The sequence below is a fragment of the Balearica regulorum genome, chromosome 25 (assembly GCF_011004875.1).
Source record: "Balearica regulorum gibbericeps isolate bBalReg1 chromosome 25, bBalReg1.pri, whole genome shotgun sequence".
Taxonomy (NCBI): Eukaryota; Metazoa; Chordata; class Aves; order Gruiformes; family Gruidae; genus Balearica; species Balearica regulorum.
In genome coordinates, this window is record NC_046208.1 from 1,378,012 (window position 1) to 1,394,763 (window position 16,752).

The 16,752-nt window shown below is 56.7% G+C and overlaps 1 protein-coding gene across 1 annotated transcript; it reads left to right on the forward strand.

Moving 5' to 3' along the window:
* The first annotated feature begins 6,446 nt into the window (after positions 1-6,446).
* PPM1J (protein phosphatase, Mg2+/Mn2+ dependent 1J) lies at positions 6,447-15,743 on the forward strand. The gene is made up of 10 exons (XM_075775892.1): positions 6,447-6,750; positions 8,013-8,139; positions 8,671-8,994; positions 9,514-9,626; positions 11,091-11,175; positions 12,741-12,859; positions 13,091-13,154; positions 13,333-13,440; positions 13,590-13,741; positions 14,037-15,743. Exons 1-10 carry the CDS (start codon positions 6,506-6,508, stop codon positions 14,182-14,184), a joined length of 1,485 nt encoding a protein of 494 aa, XP_075632007.1. The 5' UTR covers positions 6,447-6,505; the 3' UTR covers positions 14,185-15,743.
* The last annotated feature ends 1,009 nt before the right edge of the window (positions 15,744-16,752 follow it).

Here is a 16,752-nt window from a genome sequence, read left to right on the forward strand (position 1 = left end):
ACGGCTCCTGCTCTTCCGGTGCTCCACACCTCTGATAAGCCTCATCTTCTGACCTGTTTTCCTTCCTCTGATCCAAGCCAGTTTCTGCAAGCCACTTAGAGCAAACCACAGCCTCTCAGCACCTCACATCAGCTGTTTTGATTTTTTTTTTTTTTCTGGGAAAGGATGTAGGGCAGAGACAGGTTTCCTCCCCAAGGAAGGTTTCTCTTCCCTTCATGCATCCACAGCAGAAGCCCAGACTTGTCCCTCTTTAATCCTAGTTTGATTTATAACATCTGTAGTTCAGATCAGTAAAAACAATTAGTGCTGGTGAAAGCAGAGGCATTGCCCAACCACTGACAGCCTCCCCTGAGCACGGTCCCTCCTGGCACAGCCACCCCCAGACCCAACGGCAAACACCCCGAGGTGACCCACCAGCTCCTTGGGGACCCAAGACTTTGGCCTCTTCCCCAGGGAAGAATCACCCCAAAATGCACATAAGGAGCCAGGGGAAAGTACTCCTGGTTTTAAGAAGCCTGTGATAAGAATAGGTTTCTTTGCTATTTTATCTGAGGGAACCAAGCTCTTGTTCCCCCTTTTTAGAGTCAAAATCCCCATACGTAAAATTCCAGTTAATTAGACTTGGTTGCTCAAAAGAAAAGGGAAAAGCTCTGCAAGATTAACTGAAACCCCAGTAATAAGATATTAAGAAAATACAAGCACCTCATTCTTCAGATCAGAGGGTTTTAATAATAATGGCAAGAATCAATATGAAACTAAATTAAATCCACTGTTTATACTCATCAGGTAATTTGATAGAGAGTCTGCCAATTCAGGTCTCTGTTGCTATGATAAGTAAATACAAACATATTACTCTTCAGATCACAAAGTTTTAATGGAAATGATCAAGAGCAAATGCAATCAAAACTACCTTTCACACCAGCCAAATTCCAATTAAATTAGGCCAGATTATTCAATAAGGAAGCCTACAAAAATCAAGCTCTTTATTGATGTAATGGTACAGAAATACAAACTTGCTGCTTTCCAGATCACAGCTTTTCAATGCAGGGCAAGAATTAAGACTTCAGTAAAAGTGGTTTCATTTAAATTCCACTGGAAGCAAACATGGAAATTCCTCCTTCCCCCTGACTTCTTCGACTGTCCACAGCAGCCTTCAGCATTGCTCTTCCCTGGCTGTGACTCCTCAAGGAGCCCATTATTTTACTGGGGGAAGAATAAAAAAAACCCCAACCCCGAGTTCTTAGTATCCTTAAGAAAACAGGTTTGGCAAGGAAAGGAACTGCACTAGAAAAATTTTAGTGATAAACACTCCTGCTACCACGTAAGAACTCATTTCCCCTTAGACTGGATGCCTGTCAACATACCTGGAACCCTTCTGTCCTCTCTAGATGACCAACCCACTTTTCTTCAGGAAGAAAACTCTGTTTTGTGACAAGGGCTTGGGTTAGATGGCTATGCCCAGGCAGATAGGCACACCAGGAGACATTAAATCCACAGTGCGAGCGACTTCTCTGCAGCTGTTAATAGGCAGAGGTGTACAAATTATTAAAGCTAGAAAAAGCAGAACTCCTAACACTGTATTCCTGGGGAAGGTTTGTCCCACTCTGTTTTCAGTGAATTAAAATTCAAGCTTATTTATCCACTTCCTCTGACGAGGTCCCGGTTCCAGGCTGTCTCAGCACAGAGTCCCCAGCTCAGGATTTTGTTCTCTTTTCAGAACTTCGCTGACAACAGGGAATTGCAGTGCAGATTCCCAGCCTGATAATAGCAGTACAGGAGGGAGGGTCTCGGGGGAGCCTGCTGCACAGGCAGGGACAAGTCCTGTTCAGGGTCCCTGCACCCTCTGGGATGTGAGTCTGAGCTTCCAAACTGAAAAATAAAATCCCCAAAGGCTCCATAAATTCCAAGTAGCCTTATTATCCTACATCTATTATTGTCCTTCTGTATTTCTACTGTCAGGTGATGTTATATGAGAACAGGAGACCCATGAAGAGCAGAATTCAGCATGGAGATCCCTCGGGCGATGTGAAAGGGATAAGGCAGTTTGGGTAGCAGCAGAGGGGCACAAGCCAAGTGACCCAAGGAGGTTATAACCTGCTGACCTCCCCCTCTGCAGCAGGGAGGATAAAAGCCTGCAGGAAATCTGCACCACCACCAGGTCATCTGGTCTGCAAACCAACTACAACAACCTGCAGAGAGGTCACGTACCCTGAGCTGCAACGCTCCAAAGGCTTTTCTGCACTCAAGCAGGAACAGACATGGAATAAAGATGTGTGGTTGCAATCAAATTACCCCTTAAAAGAAATAACAATAAATTCTGAACTTCCCAATTACAGGGGACAGGCAAACCTTGGAAACCATTAAGAGCTGCTGCTTCTGTTGATGAATTATCCAGAGTGCACAGAGCTATTTGCTGAGCTTCACTGTATTACACTAATTATAAATTAATATATTGCTCATTACACAGTAAAGCTGTGCAGCCAACTAATGCACCATTGCAAAGAGCCTATTTTAAAACATCCTCTGGTACTTTTATGATCTAGATGTTTAATTTACTTCTGTTCTGGCTTAAATGCCACCAACATGTCATTCTTTCACAAAGAAATATCCCTGGCTCCATCCTACCTCCTTTGGGGCTCAGCAACACAGCCAGATGACGAAACTTAGAAAGGCTTTTTTTAATGCTAAGCAGTTGCATGAGAAGTGAAGCAAAATAGGGTAAGTTAAGCCTAATTCTTGTGTTACCAGTTTTTAATCTGTGTTTATCATGGCAGGAGGCTGGCAGGGGGTTATTGGTCCCAGTGCCAGCACTCCCCACGCACAGCCTTCTCACACATGCACGGCTGCTGCCCTGGGGTGTTCAGCTCCTCTTGTCCTGCACAGAGACAGGTAGAACCAGCAAAAGGGCTGCTCTTCTCAAAGAAAAATTCCTTTTTGAAAGGAATTAAGATATCCACTCCTTTGAAATAAAGCGTTTCATTTAAAAAGGGCTTTGAAAATTGTTCCTCTGGTCCCCATCTAGAGATTAAAAGGAATAATTTTCATTACCATTTTTGCATAGCTTTGTCTAGAAACAGAGATGATGTCATAACCTTACATCCCCTCTATTCTGCATAGGCAAACTCTCAGAGATTAAGGAGGGAGAGGAGGACATGAGAGTTCATCTTCTCCCTGGAGCTGTGGGGCAGGGAAGCACCCAGCTGAAGAGGGAGAAACCAACCCCACTGTCCAGTCCAGCAGAAATCCTCAAACGATGCTGAGCTACGTACAAACCCCGGGCTTAAGTCAGCCTGACAATCCCAACAGCTCTGGAGGCTGCAGGAGAAAGTCTCCCCAGCTTTGCACCCAATTGAGGGGAATTGCTGCAATTTAATTTTGCTAAAAAGACCTCAGCACAGCCTGGGGGAGAAGGGCTGACTTTGGAAACAGAAAGCTGGTGGGCTTTGGTAGGCATCACACCAGACAGCAAGTCTGCCAAATAAAGCATTGAAGGCTCACGTGAAGCCATTCCCATGGAGGGTGAGCACCTGGCCCCGTGCTCAGGCAGGGAGGGACCCTTTGGGTGAGATGGGGAGGCAGGGAAGGTACAGGCATCACAGGCAGGAAGCCTAGAGGGGTGGGAAGGGGCAAGGTCTGTGCCACTGGCATCTGAAGTAGCCATTTACTGGCATTTGCCTCCACAAGCTCATAGTCTGACTCAGTCTATGACCTGCACAGGTCTTGTGCCAGGCAGCCTCATGAAGGGGAGCACCAGACCGGGAAAATTCCCATTGAACTGGCAAGCAGGATGAGTAGGAGGAAGTATAGCCCTCATTCTTGGAAAACAGTTATCAGCACTGCATTGTTTCAGGGAGCATTCTTGCAGTGTGTTTTTGTGTCAGACCATTCTTTCTGTACTTTGCTTAACATAATGGAAACAACAAATACAAAACAGGATCAGTCTTACCCAGAAGTCATTTTGAAAAGTGCCATTTCCTTCTTTCCAAGGAAAGCATCCTGGTGACTCAGCAGTACAGGGTAGATTGGCAGCCCTACAGAGGAGAGAAACATTCCCAGCAGTATCCGGTGATTTTCAACCTTAATAATACAAAGGATATTGCAATCATAATATTTGAGACCCCCCTGCATGACTGGCAGCAGGGCAGAGATGCCATAAGGGGGAAGGCATCTGGAGCCAAGGGAGAGGACTCAGGGCTGCTGGAGAGGGACCAGAGGGGTGCTGGTCCCCAGGCTGGCACAGCTGCTCCCAGCTATACTGGGGCAGCCCCAGGGCTCCCAACTGCCCCAGCCCCTCAGGGGTCCAGGCTGCCAGAGCACACACACACCAGAAAGCCATGAGGAGAAGGATGGGGAGCCAGCGCCAGAAATATGTGAAGCTGCGTAACCCACATGCACATACCAGGGCTGCAAACTCAGCCAAACCACGGGTCTCCCTGGCCCCCCAAACGGTGAGAAACTCCAGAGCAGCTTACAGGGAGTTGCACTGAGCTGAATTCCGAAACGATTTGTACTCGGCTATTTCCGAGGCAGCTAAACTTTCCGTCCTTGCCACCCCTCACAAGAGAGGGGCAGGAGGAGGGCTGGCGGGCTGGCCTGTCCGCTCAGCCGCAGCTTCTCCTGCCCAGCACGGCCCGGCTCTTCCCGGGGACTCGGGCGCAGCCGGGACAGGCCGGCTCCCGGGGCCGTAGCGCAGCCTGTGTCGCCATCCAGCGCCTCCTCGGCTCCCTGCAGCTCCCCTCTGTCCCCGGCCACCTTCCTACCCCCCAGCCGCCCACCCCTGGGCAGACCCCGGCAGCAGGATCAAGGGGTGCTGGAGGGCGGCGGTGCTAGAGGAGGAGAGAGGGGGCTGCAGCCCACCCCAGGGCACAAGACCACACAGCTCCTACTGGGGAAGGGGGCACAGTCCCTGTGAGGGGGCAGAAGGACAAAAGCCCTGAACAGAGAGATGTTCTTACCTGGGCAGCTTGGTACTGGCAACAGAGCAGCTTACATAGGAGCTCAGGGATCACTACAATTAATGACAAGAAGCTATGATGAGAATCTGACCCACTAACATGAAACGCAATAAAGAAATGTACACATGCTTGCTAATAAACTTACCTGCATCTTACTGAGGCTTCCAATGTAAAGTAGTACAGGTCAGCACTAACACTCTCCAACTCTCAGCCCCATAACACCTATAGTGGGGGAGCAGGGACATATTTATCAGGAAACACTTTAATTAGAACCGAGCAACAGCTGGGCCAGGCAGGTGAGCAGGGGGTGCAAGGCAAGGCAGGAAATGAGGGAGCAGCTTCAAATAGGGGCGTGCGAGCAGGCAGCAGAAAGCAGAGTGGGAAAGCAGATGTGAGTTTGGAGGTGTGAGGACCTGAAAAAAGGCAGGCTGCTGAATAACTTGAAGCTGGGAATAAAGGGAGTACTGGATAGGTTCAATAGGGTCATCTTAATAGTCTGGTACAGTTGAAAGAGCTCTGTGTGAAGAAGGTGGCTAAAGCGTGGAGGGCTTAATAGAGCTGGTAGTAAGAGCCCTGCTTCTGCTTGGACCTTTACAGTGCAAAAGCCCCGTGTGGAAAGGAATGAATGGCTCCTCTGGAGAGCTGAGAGCACCGGGGCACACAAGTCTTAGGAAACAGCCTCAATTTTACTTTACAGTAGGCACACACTGTGTTTTTTGTTGTCATAGGAACCCAGAGACAGGGAGGTGCTGAGGTCGGGCTGTGTGAGTGATGCTGTTTAAACTGCCAGATCTCCTCCTCCCAGCCAGTGGGGAATCTGTTGTTCTGGGTCAGCTAAATCTGCATCCTCATCAGTGCCGGAGTACAGCAGCCTCAGTGGAAGGGAGAAATTCAGCTCTCGGTCCTCACGTTAACTCCTTGCTCCTCTGCAGGCTGGCTATTTATTAACAGCCTGGCATGACTGCGAGTGGGTTGGGTTTTGCTGATGAGCGCAGGGAGAGTGACAAAGCCCCTGTCAGTGGAAGGGGATGTTCTAGCAGAGGAGGTGGCTCTGCGGGAGCCCTGCGAAGATCCAGCCAGGAAACGCATCTGCTCCTCTGCCGGCCAAGCACCAGGAAGGGGGAACGGCCACGCGTGGACAGGGCGAGCCTTGTCTCTCCCACAGACCCATCTCCCTGCTTCCCCTCTGCCTCCTGCAGCCGGTAAAAGTCTTTCCCAGCGCCGCTTCTCACGGGCCGCCGCGCAGCTCTGGCTCATCCCTCTGCGGCGGACAGCGGCGAGCTCCCGGCGGCGCCTCGGGGAAATTCCCCTCGGGGCTGTCCCTGCGCCCGGGCTGGGGCCGGGGGACACGGCGGGCCGGGAGCCGTCCCAGCCTGCGCACCGAGTGACTGCGGGGCGATGCGCTACGCGGTGCCGCGCCGGCGGTGTCTGTGTGTCGTTTCCCCCCCCGGAAGGCGCGGGGGAGCGGGGCGGGCCGCGGGGCGGGGCGGCGGGCACGGCCCGGCTCGGCTCTGCACGGCCCGGCTCTGCACGGCCCGGCTCGGCTCGGCATGCTGCTGCGGGTGCGCACCGCCGTGGCGCAGCTGGTGGCGGGGCTGGGCGCGGGGGCGGGCGGGCAGCCCCCCGCGGAGCCCGGCGGGGACGGGGGGTCGCCGGCGGACTCCTCCTTCTGCCGGCCGGCCTTCCTCCAGCTGACGGCCGAGGAGCTCCGCCGCGCCGACGACCACGGGGGCCGGGCGGTGCAGAGCCCCCGCGACGGCCGCCGCCGCCTGCCCTGGAGCACGGGCTACGCCGAGTGAGCGGGGCCGGGGGACCCTGGGGACCGGGGCTGGACGCTTTTGCGGCCCGGGGAGGGTGGGACTGGCAGCGGCTCGTAAGCGGGATCCTTGGGAGCTAAACTGGGTCGCAGCCAGCCGGCGGTGAGCTGCGTTTGTTTCTTCAGAAGTAGCAGATAGGCAGCTTGCTCTTTAAATGCCTGCTGATAGGAAAGCCGGCAGCGTGGGTTTGTGCTCTTACCCATCCCCGAGGGTTTCAAGCTACTCTTTTTTTTTTGTTTTCTGCGCTTATCTGCACAATACCCGGTGTCACTGATGGGGAACTGACACCGAGGGGTGAAGGAACTGCTGCGGTTCTCGCAGGACTCGGGGGGGGAGGAGGGAATTGAAGCTGTCTTGGGACTGGGACCTGATTTCGACTTCCCATTCAAGGGCCTGATTCTCTTCTCCTTTTACTCACTGCAAGTTTCACCCTTAACTGAAGGCAGGTGGGGAAGGTCAGGCTCTGAAGACCACCTTTGCAGCTCAGTGCTGTCAGTCCGCTCCCGCATCCCTTGCACGAGCTGATCTTCCTGATATCCTAGGGAGCTTTTTGAGATGTTGATTTGGCCCAGGAGGTACTAGGGTAGGAGCACCCGGAGCAAAACCCACCCTCTGCTCAGCAGCAAGGCTTCTCTTCCATCTCCCAAGGCTTCTTTCTGCAAATCGCTTGAAAAGTCTGTGCCCAAAGAGGTCACCCTGTGGTGCATGTTTGCAGCGTCCTCCCATGAGCGGGTTTTGCAATCTGCGCCTGAAATCTGCTGTGCCGGCACAGGCTGTGAAAACTTAGTGTGAATCTTTTTGCAAAAGTTCTGCTGGTTTCATCTTCATCTCCTTCTCCCCTTCTTCTCTGAGGCACCTGCTCCCTCTGAGAGGTGCTGAGTGCGATGGGACACGAATGAGGCTGTGAGTCCCGGCTGGGTGCGTGTGCGTTGAGGCTGGTGCAGGTTTTCAGGCAATCGCTCTGCTCGGGGCAATGGTGGGGACCTTCAGCAAAACCAGCTTTTTCTGGTCACCTCCCTCGGTGGGTGCCTGGATGGCCGCTCTCCCCTGGACCCAGCTGTGCTGATGGGAGCGAGTACTGCCACCAGCCCCAGATCAACCCGTGCAACTGGTCTGGGACCTGCGGAGAGCATCCCCGGGGACACGGATGAGGGTCGAGGGGTTCGAGGTGCTGCGGGGTGGCCTCTGCTGGAGCGCGGTGTGGAAGAAAGAGCGTTTATATCTTGTTTCCTCTCGGCAGGGTGATAAATGCAGGGAAGAGCCAGCACAACGAGGACCAGGCATGCTGTGAGGTGGTGTTTGTGGAGAGAAGGCCCAGCCCGAGGGGCCGGCTGCCATCCAGGGAAGGCGGTGGGGAGCTGGACAGGGTGAGAGCCAGGGCGGCGTGCGCGGGCAGGGACGTGAGAGGGAGGATGCTCAGCGGCAGGATGTGAGATGGGGCGTGTGGCGATGTGTGCAAACCACCGCTTCCCTGCGGATTCCCTTGGTTCCTGGGCCGACTGCCCCTGTTCCCTGCCAGCTCCTACCATCATCCTCACTGGACTACCCCAGGGCTGGCTGGCCCGAGGAGACCTCTGGCCCACCTGCCCCGGCGGGCTGTGGAGGTGGCTGCCACGCTGGCCCCGTCACGCCTCTCCTTTGGAGGAGACGGCTGCCAGGGACGTGCTGCTGGCAGCACGAGGTGTCTGACGCAGGGCTGGGCTCGAGCCAGGGACCAGCCGTGTCGGGACACCCTTGATCAGCTGCCCACGTCGCTCCTGCCTGCGCTGGGCTGGGACCTGCCAGCCGGAGGCAAAGCCCCATGTCGCTCTTCTCAGCTGGTGACCCCAGCTGCTCTGAATTCCCCGTCCCGTCTGCTTCCTCGCAGGGTCACTTAACCTTCCTTTCTCTCCCCACAGGACAGGAAGGGGTTTTATTTCCACTACTGGGCCTTGTTTGATGGCCATGCGGGCAGCAGTGCTGCTGTCATGGCATCCAAGAGGCTCCATCTCCACATCTGTGAGCAGCTCCGGGACCTTGTGGACATCCTGCAGGACCCCTCCCCACCTCCCATCTGCCTCCCACATGATGTGACAGCTGGCCCCGCAGAGCCGAGCCGGGTACCCCTCGCCGAGGACAACGGGGAGGTCCCCAATGATGCTGTGCCACGGTTTCACCTGGAGAAAGCAGTCTCTCATGAGAGCCTGGTGATCGGTGCCATCGAGAACGCCTTTAAGCACATGGTGAGCGAATCCCCGCTTGCGGGGATGGCCAGGTATCGCCCGAGAGCATCTCTCGCTGTCTGTGTCTGCATTGGTTTGTCCCCTCTGGCAAAAGGCAGCTCTGCAACAAGGAGGGGGCTGCAGGAGGGCTCCCAGCAGGACAGCCTCAGAGAGGGCACTGCGATGCTGTCCCGTATTTGGGGGGTTCAGGGTGCAGAGGCTTTGGGCTCTGACCCTGTGTGGGCGCAGAGGGCTTCATTACACTTTGTTCCAGCAGTCCCAGCTGCTCCCCTCCTGTCTTGCTCTTTCCTGCCTGCTCCCCTGCCCCGGTGAAGCCATGTCCCCAGCTGCCCTGCAGGACCCTCGCCCAGCGTGGGGAGAGGTGCCCGGGCCCCGGCTGGCCGCTGCTCCCCACCTGGGGCAGAGTCTCAGCTCGGCCAGCAGCCGAGGTGCTGCCAGGCGCTGGTTTTGTCTGCTTGCAGCTTTGCTTGCTGGCATGGGGCTGCCTGCCCTGCCTGGAGCTGCTCTCTGTCTCCCCAGGATGACCAGATCGAGCGGGAGCGGGTGTCCCAGCACCTGTCTGGGGGCTGCTGTGCCCTGGCTGCCGTCTACCTCCTGGGCAAGTTCTACGTGGCCAACGCAGGTGACAGCAGGTACGGCCCCGCTGGGCAGCTCCCACCTTTTGCCCGGTAATTGGGGAGCACCCTGGTAGAGCTGGGCAATGCTGGAGGCGCGGTCAGTGAGGAGCACCCGGCTCCATCCCTGAGGCTGGGCTGTCTTGGGGAGGGCAGAGGCAGCAGGAGCGGGCAGAGCCACCCCCTGCCTGCCTGCCTGCACGCCCTGCTGTGATCTCTGTGTTTGCCTGGTGCACGGTGGGGGCTGCAGAATCACCTCCCAAAATCTGGGACTTTGCTCCCTTCCTTCCCGGCAGCATTCCGTCTGCTTCCCAGATGGCTCTGGATCAGCGCTGGCCTGGGCTGTGAGTTGGGGAGTGAAAATTGCCCTCAGCAAAGCTTTCAAAAATGTGCAGGAAGTCATTTTAGGGCATGCCTCATACTGTGAACTGTTTCAGGAGAAGGACACGCAAATCTATGTGCAGATGAGTCCTGTGGGAACTTGAAGCCCAAGGATTTTGGCTGATACATGCATTTCCTTGGGTGTGTTGCTGTAATCGCACCTGGGTGTGTTCATACACCCCCCCGAGCAAGGGCAGGAAGGCAAGTCCACCTTCAGCCGAGCTTGAAGCTGGTTTGAATTGCCCTGTATTTACTGCAGGGTTAGCTTGTCCCCAGCGGTGTCAGGCCAGCAAATACAGGCACTGCAAATTGTCTGAGGCTGGAGGACGTGCTTCCAGCTCTGGACAGAGGAGGAGGAGGAGGCGATCCTTTGTGCCTCCACTTTTAGGTGCGGGGTCCCTCCATGGCAGCAGCAGCTGGGCATTGTCCCTGCGGGATGGCAGCATGCCCAGGGTCCCGAGGCTGTAACCGTGCCTCTGGGTGAGGGTCTGTGTCCCCTCCTTGAGCACCAGACGCTGCCAGAGCAGGGCTCAGCCAGGTCCTATGTCCCTGGAGGAGACCTGCAGCCCTAGGCTGGACCACCAGTGTTGGAGATCTTCAATCCCCCCATGACCTTCAGAAACATCTCATAATCAGACTTTTATTATTTTTACACATCGAACAATCAGACCGGCCTCAGCAGCGAGCCACAGTGCTGGTGTGCACTGGGCACTTGCGCCCATGTCCTGCTGCTGGCCGTTTCTGCCTGTCCCGTGTGCGACTCCCCTCTAAAGGAGGGTTCGCCACCTTTGTGCTGCTCCTTTTCTAACCATATCCTGTCCTTTGGTTTCCTCTGCTTCATTCCCCTCTGCCCCACGCATCTCTTCCATTTTCTCTTCCTCCCTGCCCAGGAGGGAGGCATGCCCTGCTGCTGGGGGAGGTTAGCTGCAGCCCAGTCAGCAAGCCGACCCCCAGCTTGGGGCTGGGAAGAAGGCAGGCAGCGGGGGGGAAGGGGTTGCACTGCCTGGGCATCCAGGTAGGGAATCGGCCCCAGAGAGCTGGGCTTAGCTCCCTCACCACGTCTCCTCTCCGCTAATCTCATCCTTCCATGTTTCATTGCAGGGCCATTATCATCCGTAATGGGGAAATCATTCCAATGTCCAGGGAGTTTACTCCAGAGACAGAGAGGCAGAGGCTGCAGTTTTTAGTAAGAAAGACCTTTCTTCTAACCTCATTCCTGCTGAACCACCCTCCCAGCCCCCCCCCTCGCTGCCTGCCGAGGGCAGCCCCATGGCTGGGACCTGCTGACGGCACTTGTCCATCCCAGCCAGCTCGCTGGGTTGGGGAGAGGCACTGGGACACGGGGAGCTGCCCTGGCTCACCGGCTTGGGGCATCTCGTGGCTGGTGGAGCCCTGGTTTGCTGCGGGGTCAGCGTGAGGGGCCCTGCCTGCGAGCCTGGCCACGACCTGGAGATCCTGGGCTCTTGGCACGGGGCTGGTTTGGTACGGTTGCACAGAGCCAGTTTGGTCCATCTTGTCCTGCTCCTGCCTGGGGAATGGGGAGCATCACTTGCCCGGGGTGGGCACCCGCCCGCCGCTGCTGCGGGAGTACGGGGCTGGCCGGTGCAGCGACCGGGAGGAGCGCGGCTCTGCTCCCACCACCCGTTGTGCTCCCTCGCACGGTTGAAGGAGCCGCAGCGCTCACGCCGAGTCCTAATTTCTTCCCCAGCTGCTCCCTGGGGAGGCAGGGAGCTGACGTGTGCCAGCGGGTTTCTAGCTTTCTTCCTGAAAGCTCCTCTCCTGCCTGGTCTGGCCAAACCCCCGTGTGCCACACAGGGAGACTTTTTAAGGTTATAAAGACCTCTCTGACGGCAGCACAGAGGAGGAGGCGTTTGTGTTGGAGGAGGTCTTGCTGGATGCGATTTCCTGGCTTGCAACGTACTTGGAAAAACACTGAGGCCTTTTTTTTTCTTGAATCTATTTTTGAATGACCGAGAGGAGGAAACTGCTGTGAGCGGGATCCACTCCAGCCGGCCGTGATGGGCAGGGTGCAGGCAGGGGGCCAGGCACACGCTTGCTCTGGTGCACGATGCCCACGGTCAGCCCCCCCGAAGCGGGACGGGGCTCTCTGTGCCTCTGCACCAAACCCTCCTTTGTTCCCAGGGGATCTCCTCCTTTCTTTCAGCTCTTTCTTCCTCCATCTGCATTTTCCAAGGCTGTCCCTGTTCCTGGTCCCCTGCACGCTGTGCTCCAGGAGGCCCTGGGGCTGCCGGTGCTGCTTCTCCTCCCTCGCTGTGGCCGCAGCCGGGACATGGTTTCTGAAAAGACCCATCGGCTCTTTTCCTCGGGCGAGTGCAGTGCCCTGTGCTGAGCCTGGGATCCCGGGAGGTTTGCAGCTCTGACTCCTGGGCAAATTCCAGCTTCTCCTGGAATTTGCTGGGTTTTGATCCCTTTTGGAGATCATTATTTCCCAAAACTCTCCATGCAAAAGCTTCACCTTTTTGCTGGATGTTGGCATGGCTGCCCTCAGCTCGTCTCCCCTTCAGGCATAGCACAGACAGTGGTTTGAAGCTGCTTTACCACCTCCTGTTCGAGCTGCAGCGGAGCGTCCGATGTTATCCCCACTGTGAAATGCTGTAGCCGAGGTCCCGGCAGGCTGGCGGGTCCCGTGCCGCAGTGCCCGGCGAGGCATTTGCAGGCGGTGCCGGCCGGCGATGCTGCACGGATCTGGCTCTCCCAGCCCTGCGGCTGAGCCGCCGCTTCTTCCCGCAGGCGTTCCTGAGGCCTGAGCTGCTGGGGAAGGAGTTCACGCACCTCGAGTTTCCCCGCAGGATTCAGCCCAAGGAGTTGGGGAAGAAGATGCTGTACAGAGACCAAAACATGAATGGCTGGTAACCCCCCAACCCGCCTGGCAGGCTTTGTGCCGAGGCGGGGGGCACTGGGGTCTCGCTGCGCCCGGCTGCCCAGCTCCAGCATCCTTTCCCGCAGGCGGGGGCTGTGGCACGCTGGGTACCCCGGTCTTGAAGGGGTCTTGTCCCGGGGGATGCTGTGTCCTCAGTGGGCAGGGGAGGTGCTGGAAGCCTTGACGTGCTGACACGTTGTCTCTGGCTTATTTTAACCAGGGCTTACAAAAAGATAGAAGAGGATGATTTGAAGTTTCCACTTATCTATGGGGAAGGCAAAAAGGTGAAGTCCTGTGGCAGGAGCTGTGTGGGGATCGCTTCCCGCCTGCCCTTGCTGAATTGGGGGGTTCCAGCCCACTTTTGCTAGTGCTGTCACTGCTCCAATGCCACCCATTCTCAGCTGGGAATGGAGGTGGAGATGAAGTGGCTTCAAGTTTTCTTCTGATTTTGATGTTCTCCAGGCTCGGGTGATGGCCACGATTGGGGTCACACGTGGCCTGGGAGATCACGACCTCAAGGTGTTCAGCTCCAACATCCACATCAAGCCTTTCCTGTCCTGCTTCCCGGAGGTGAGCCTGGCTGCCGGCCGCTCCATGCCCAGGGGTTTCTGCAACGGCCAGAGCTGGTCGGGGTGACCAGATCCGTGGTGCACCCAATGCAGTGGGAGTCTCCTGCCTCTCTGCCCCTCACCCTCGCGTCTTGCCCTGTTGCTCGCCAGGTCAGGGTTTACGACCTCACGCAGTACGAGCACTGCCCTGACGATGTCCTGGTCTTGGGCACCGATGGGCTCTGGGATGTCACTGATGACAAGGAGGTGGCCAGCGTGGTGATGGAGGTGCTGACGAGCTATGAGCCCAACGACCCATGCAGGTGAGCCAAGAGCGGGCAGGGGGACAAGCGTGTCCTGCTCTGTACCATCTTCCTTGCTCCTTGGAGCAGTGTTGTGGCCACAAGTCTCTCTGGCCTCGGGGCTGGTGCTGTTCCTTCACAGCGTGCAATGCTCCCCTGGACGTGCGTGTCTGAGCTCAGGTCTCTCCTCTCTGAGGGACCCTTTCCTGCACCTCTAGCTCCTCCAGCTTCTTCCCTGCCAGGGCCCGCAGCATGCTGCATCAGGGAGTCTGCAGGATCTGGGGTCGCTGCTGAGCTGCTGTGCTCTGCCCCCCAGGTACACCATGGTGGCCCAGGAGCTGGTGGTGCGGTCCAGGGGCGTGCTGAAGGAGCGGGGCTGGCGGCTGGCCAACGACAAGCTGGGCTCCGGCGATGACATCTCTGTCTTCGTGATCCCTCTGGGTGGTCCGGGCAACTACACGTGATGACCGAAGACCCTGGGGCAGAGGGGCTCGCCTTGCCTGGACGGAGACGAGCAGGACACCGGTGCTGCCTCAGAGCCATCTCTCCCTCAAGCACTTGTTTCCTGAGCCGACCGTGAGCAGAGTAAGAAACCTGGAGCCTCTGTCTGCCCCAGCCCCTGCCCAGAGCATCCCCCTCCACCTGCTGCATCCCAGCCCTGGGTGGAGACGGAGAAGCCTTGGACAGAGAGCAGGGACTGAGGTCGAGGGATGTTTTTTTGTGCTGCCACTTTCTTGATTGCTGTGAAAAGCCAAAATCCTCCCTGGCTTCTCAGTGCGTCCTTTGCCCCTCGCTCTGGAGCCGGGTGCGCTGGTTCCAGCAGCGTGCGATGGCCGTTGGGCTGGTGGGGGCACTCGTACCTGGAGAAGCGTGTGCTTGCTGCTGCAATCATCTCCTCTGTCATCCCCCCCCGCCCTGTGACACTCGCACCAGTGACACCAAAGCTGCTGTTGGGGCTGGGTGCTGGGGCTAGGACGGGCCGTGGCCTGGGGTGAAGCCCTGCCAGCAGCTGGTTGTGGATGGTGTGGCGGTGGGCGAGCCCCATCACTTGACATCCCATCTTTGCGCTTGCCCTCTCCGGCCCCTCGTGGTCCTGCGTGGCCTCCGTCCCAGCCACGTACCTCGTCTTAGTCTCTGGTTTGGGAGGATGGGGCAGTGCTCGGTCACTGCGGCGCACCAAGAGCCCCTGCGAAGGAATGAGCTGTTGCGCTTGCACTGGCTGCGCCACGGGTTCTGCCCCCACCCCTCTTCATGCCTTGGATCACTGCTGTGTTTCTGGAGCCAATTATTTATTATGAACTGGAGAGCTGAGCTGGAAAATGTCTAAATCCTTTCTTGGTGTGGGGAGTCGATGGGAATGTATGTCTATATTTTTGAGCGGTTCGAAGTTGGCCACTGCTGAGCAGCAGTTGCACACAGAGCAGCCCTATTCAGCCAAGCTTAACAGCTTAAACCTGCTGCATGGATCTGCTTAGCTGAGGGCTGGAAACCCACAATAAAAGCAGCTTGGTTGTGACTGGGGGGGGAAGACAACTCCCTCCTTTTTCTTAATAATCTCAAAGCTGGTGCTGAGCAGAGCTGTAGCCACAGTTGATCTCTGCACAGGATCTTATTTTGCATCACACACACCTCTGACCCAGAGAATGCGTTTTCTGGACCTCTGCAGAGCGTTGCATCCTCCCAAACTGGGAGGGATGGTCCCATCCTGGCAGTGTGGTTATGGGGAGAGCTGGGCCGTGGTCCCTTGTTTTGGAAAGACTCTGTGGCACCGGTGGTTTGTGTCCTGCTGTGGCTGGGTGCAGTCAGCTCTTGTCAAGTGTCACCTCTGGTGAATGTTGTTTGTCTCTTGTAATCAGTGAGATGTAAATAAACTGGGTGCACTTAATGGGAAGTGAAAGTTATCCAGCGAGATTTTAACCTATTGACATCTTCTGTGCTGAAGGGAGAAGGGAGCGATACCGGGCGATACGAGCCTGTCCTCGCGTAGCACTGTGTGTTTAAATAAAGAATTTGCCACTTGCAATCCCACTTCAAAGTCTTTCTTGCAGAGCTCCTGCAAAGAGGACTTACCTAAAAGCCAATTAGCTCTGATTAATTTATGTAGGCAGGCTTGGTAGCAAATAGGCCCGGGCAGAGCCATGTGAGCTGCTGTCCCTCTGCCCTTGGCACTGGCCAGACCCCACGGAACATCCCTCCCATGCCCACGGGGAGTGGGAACCGCTGCCGTGCTGCCGGTCTCTGTGGGGTGCTGCCTGGGGGCTGCTGGCTGGGTTTGGGGCTGGCGGGGGGGTCACAGCTCCCCGGGCTGCCTGGGGGCAGCGGGGATGGCTGGCCTCGTGGGGAAGGGTCGCAGGGTGGGTCAGTAACCTGAAACAGGACCTGGCTGGTGAGCGCTGCATTGGGCTCCGATGAGGATCGAAAACCAGCAGGTGCCCGCCTGGGTACCCCCCCACCCCCCCGGCTGCTCCCCGGGGCAGGCAGTACCCGGACACAGACAGGGAGCGGAGGGGAAGAAAGGCTGATGGTTTGCCCTGTCCCTGGGGTCCCTCCTTCGGGGAGTTGGGTGGGCTGTGGATGGAGGGTGCAGCTCTGCAGGTTGTGGCTCCCAGGGACGTGACTGCGCAGGAGAGGCAGTGCCCCTCTCTGGGAGTTCAGGCATCCCGGAGCAGCGACCCACTGCCTCTAGGGTGGGCTGCCTGCTGGAAGCATCCCTGCTGTCCCATGTCCCCCTCACTGCCACCCGGTACCCCTGGTGCTCCTGACACTCACACACGGTTTCCCCACACCCCAGCTCCCCCCACATTTGTTTGCACAGCCCTGTTCCCCTGGCACGGTGCTCTGCGTGCCGGGGGCTGAGAACTGGCTCTGCTTTTCCAGGTCACTGCCTGGGAGCTGCTGCATAAGGCAGGGAGGCAGAGGCTCCATTTAAAGCTTCCTCTGTGGTTCCCTTTTTTACTAAGGAAACATTTCCTTTGGAACCAGCTCCTGGCCTGGGGCTTGATAAATTAAGAAAAATTCTCTTTGAGCCGTTA

Excerpts from the sequence above, each read along its gene's own strand:
- PPM1J (XM_075775892.1), top strand. The coding sequence starts at position 6,506 with ATGCTGCTGCGGGTGCGCACCGCCGTGGCGCAGCTGGTGGCGGGGCTG. Across the intron at positions 8,140-8,670 it reads GCGGTGGGGAGCTGGACAGG|GACAGGAAGGGGTTTTATTT; the intron begins GTGAGAGCCAGG and ends CTCTCCCCACAG. Across the intron at positions 13,155-13,332 it reads TCTATGGGGAAGGCAAAAAG|GCTCGGGTGATGGCCACGAT; the intron begins GTGAAGTCCTGT and ends GATGTTCTCCAG.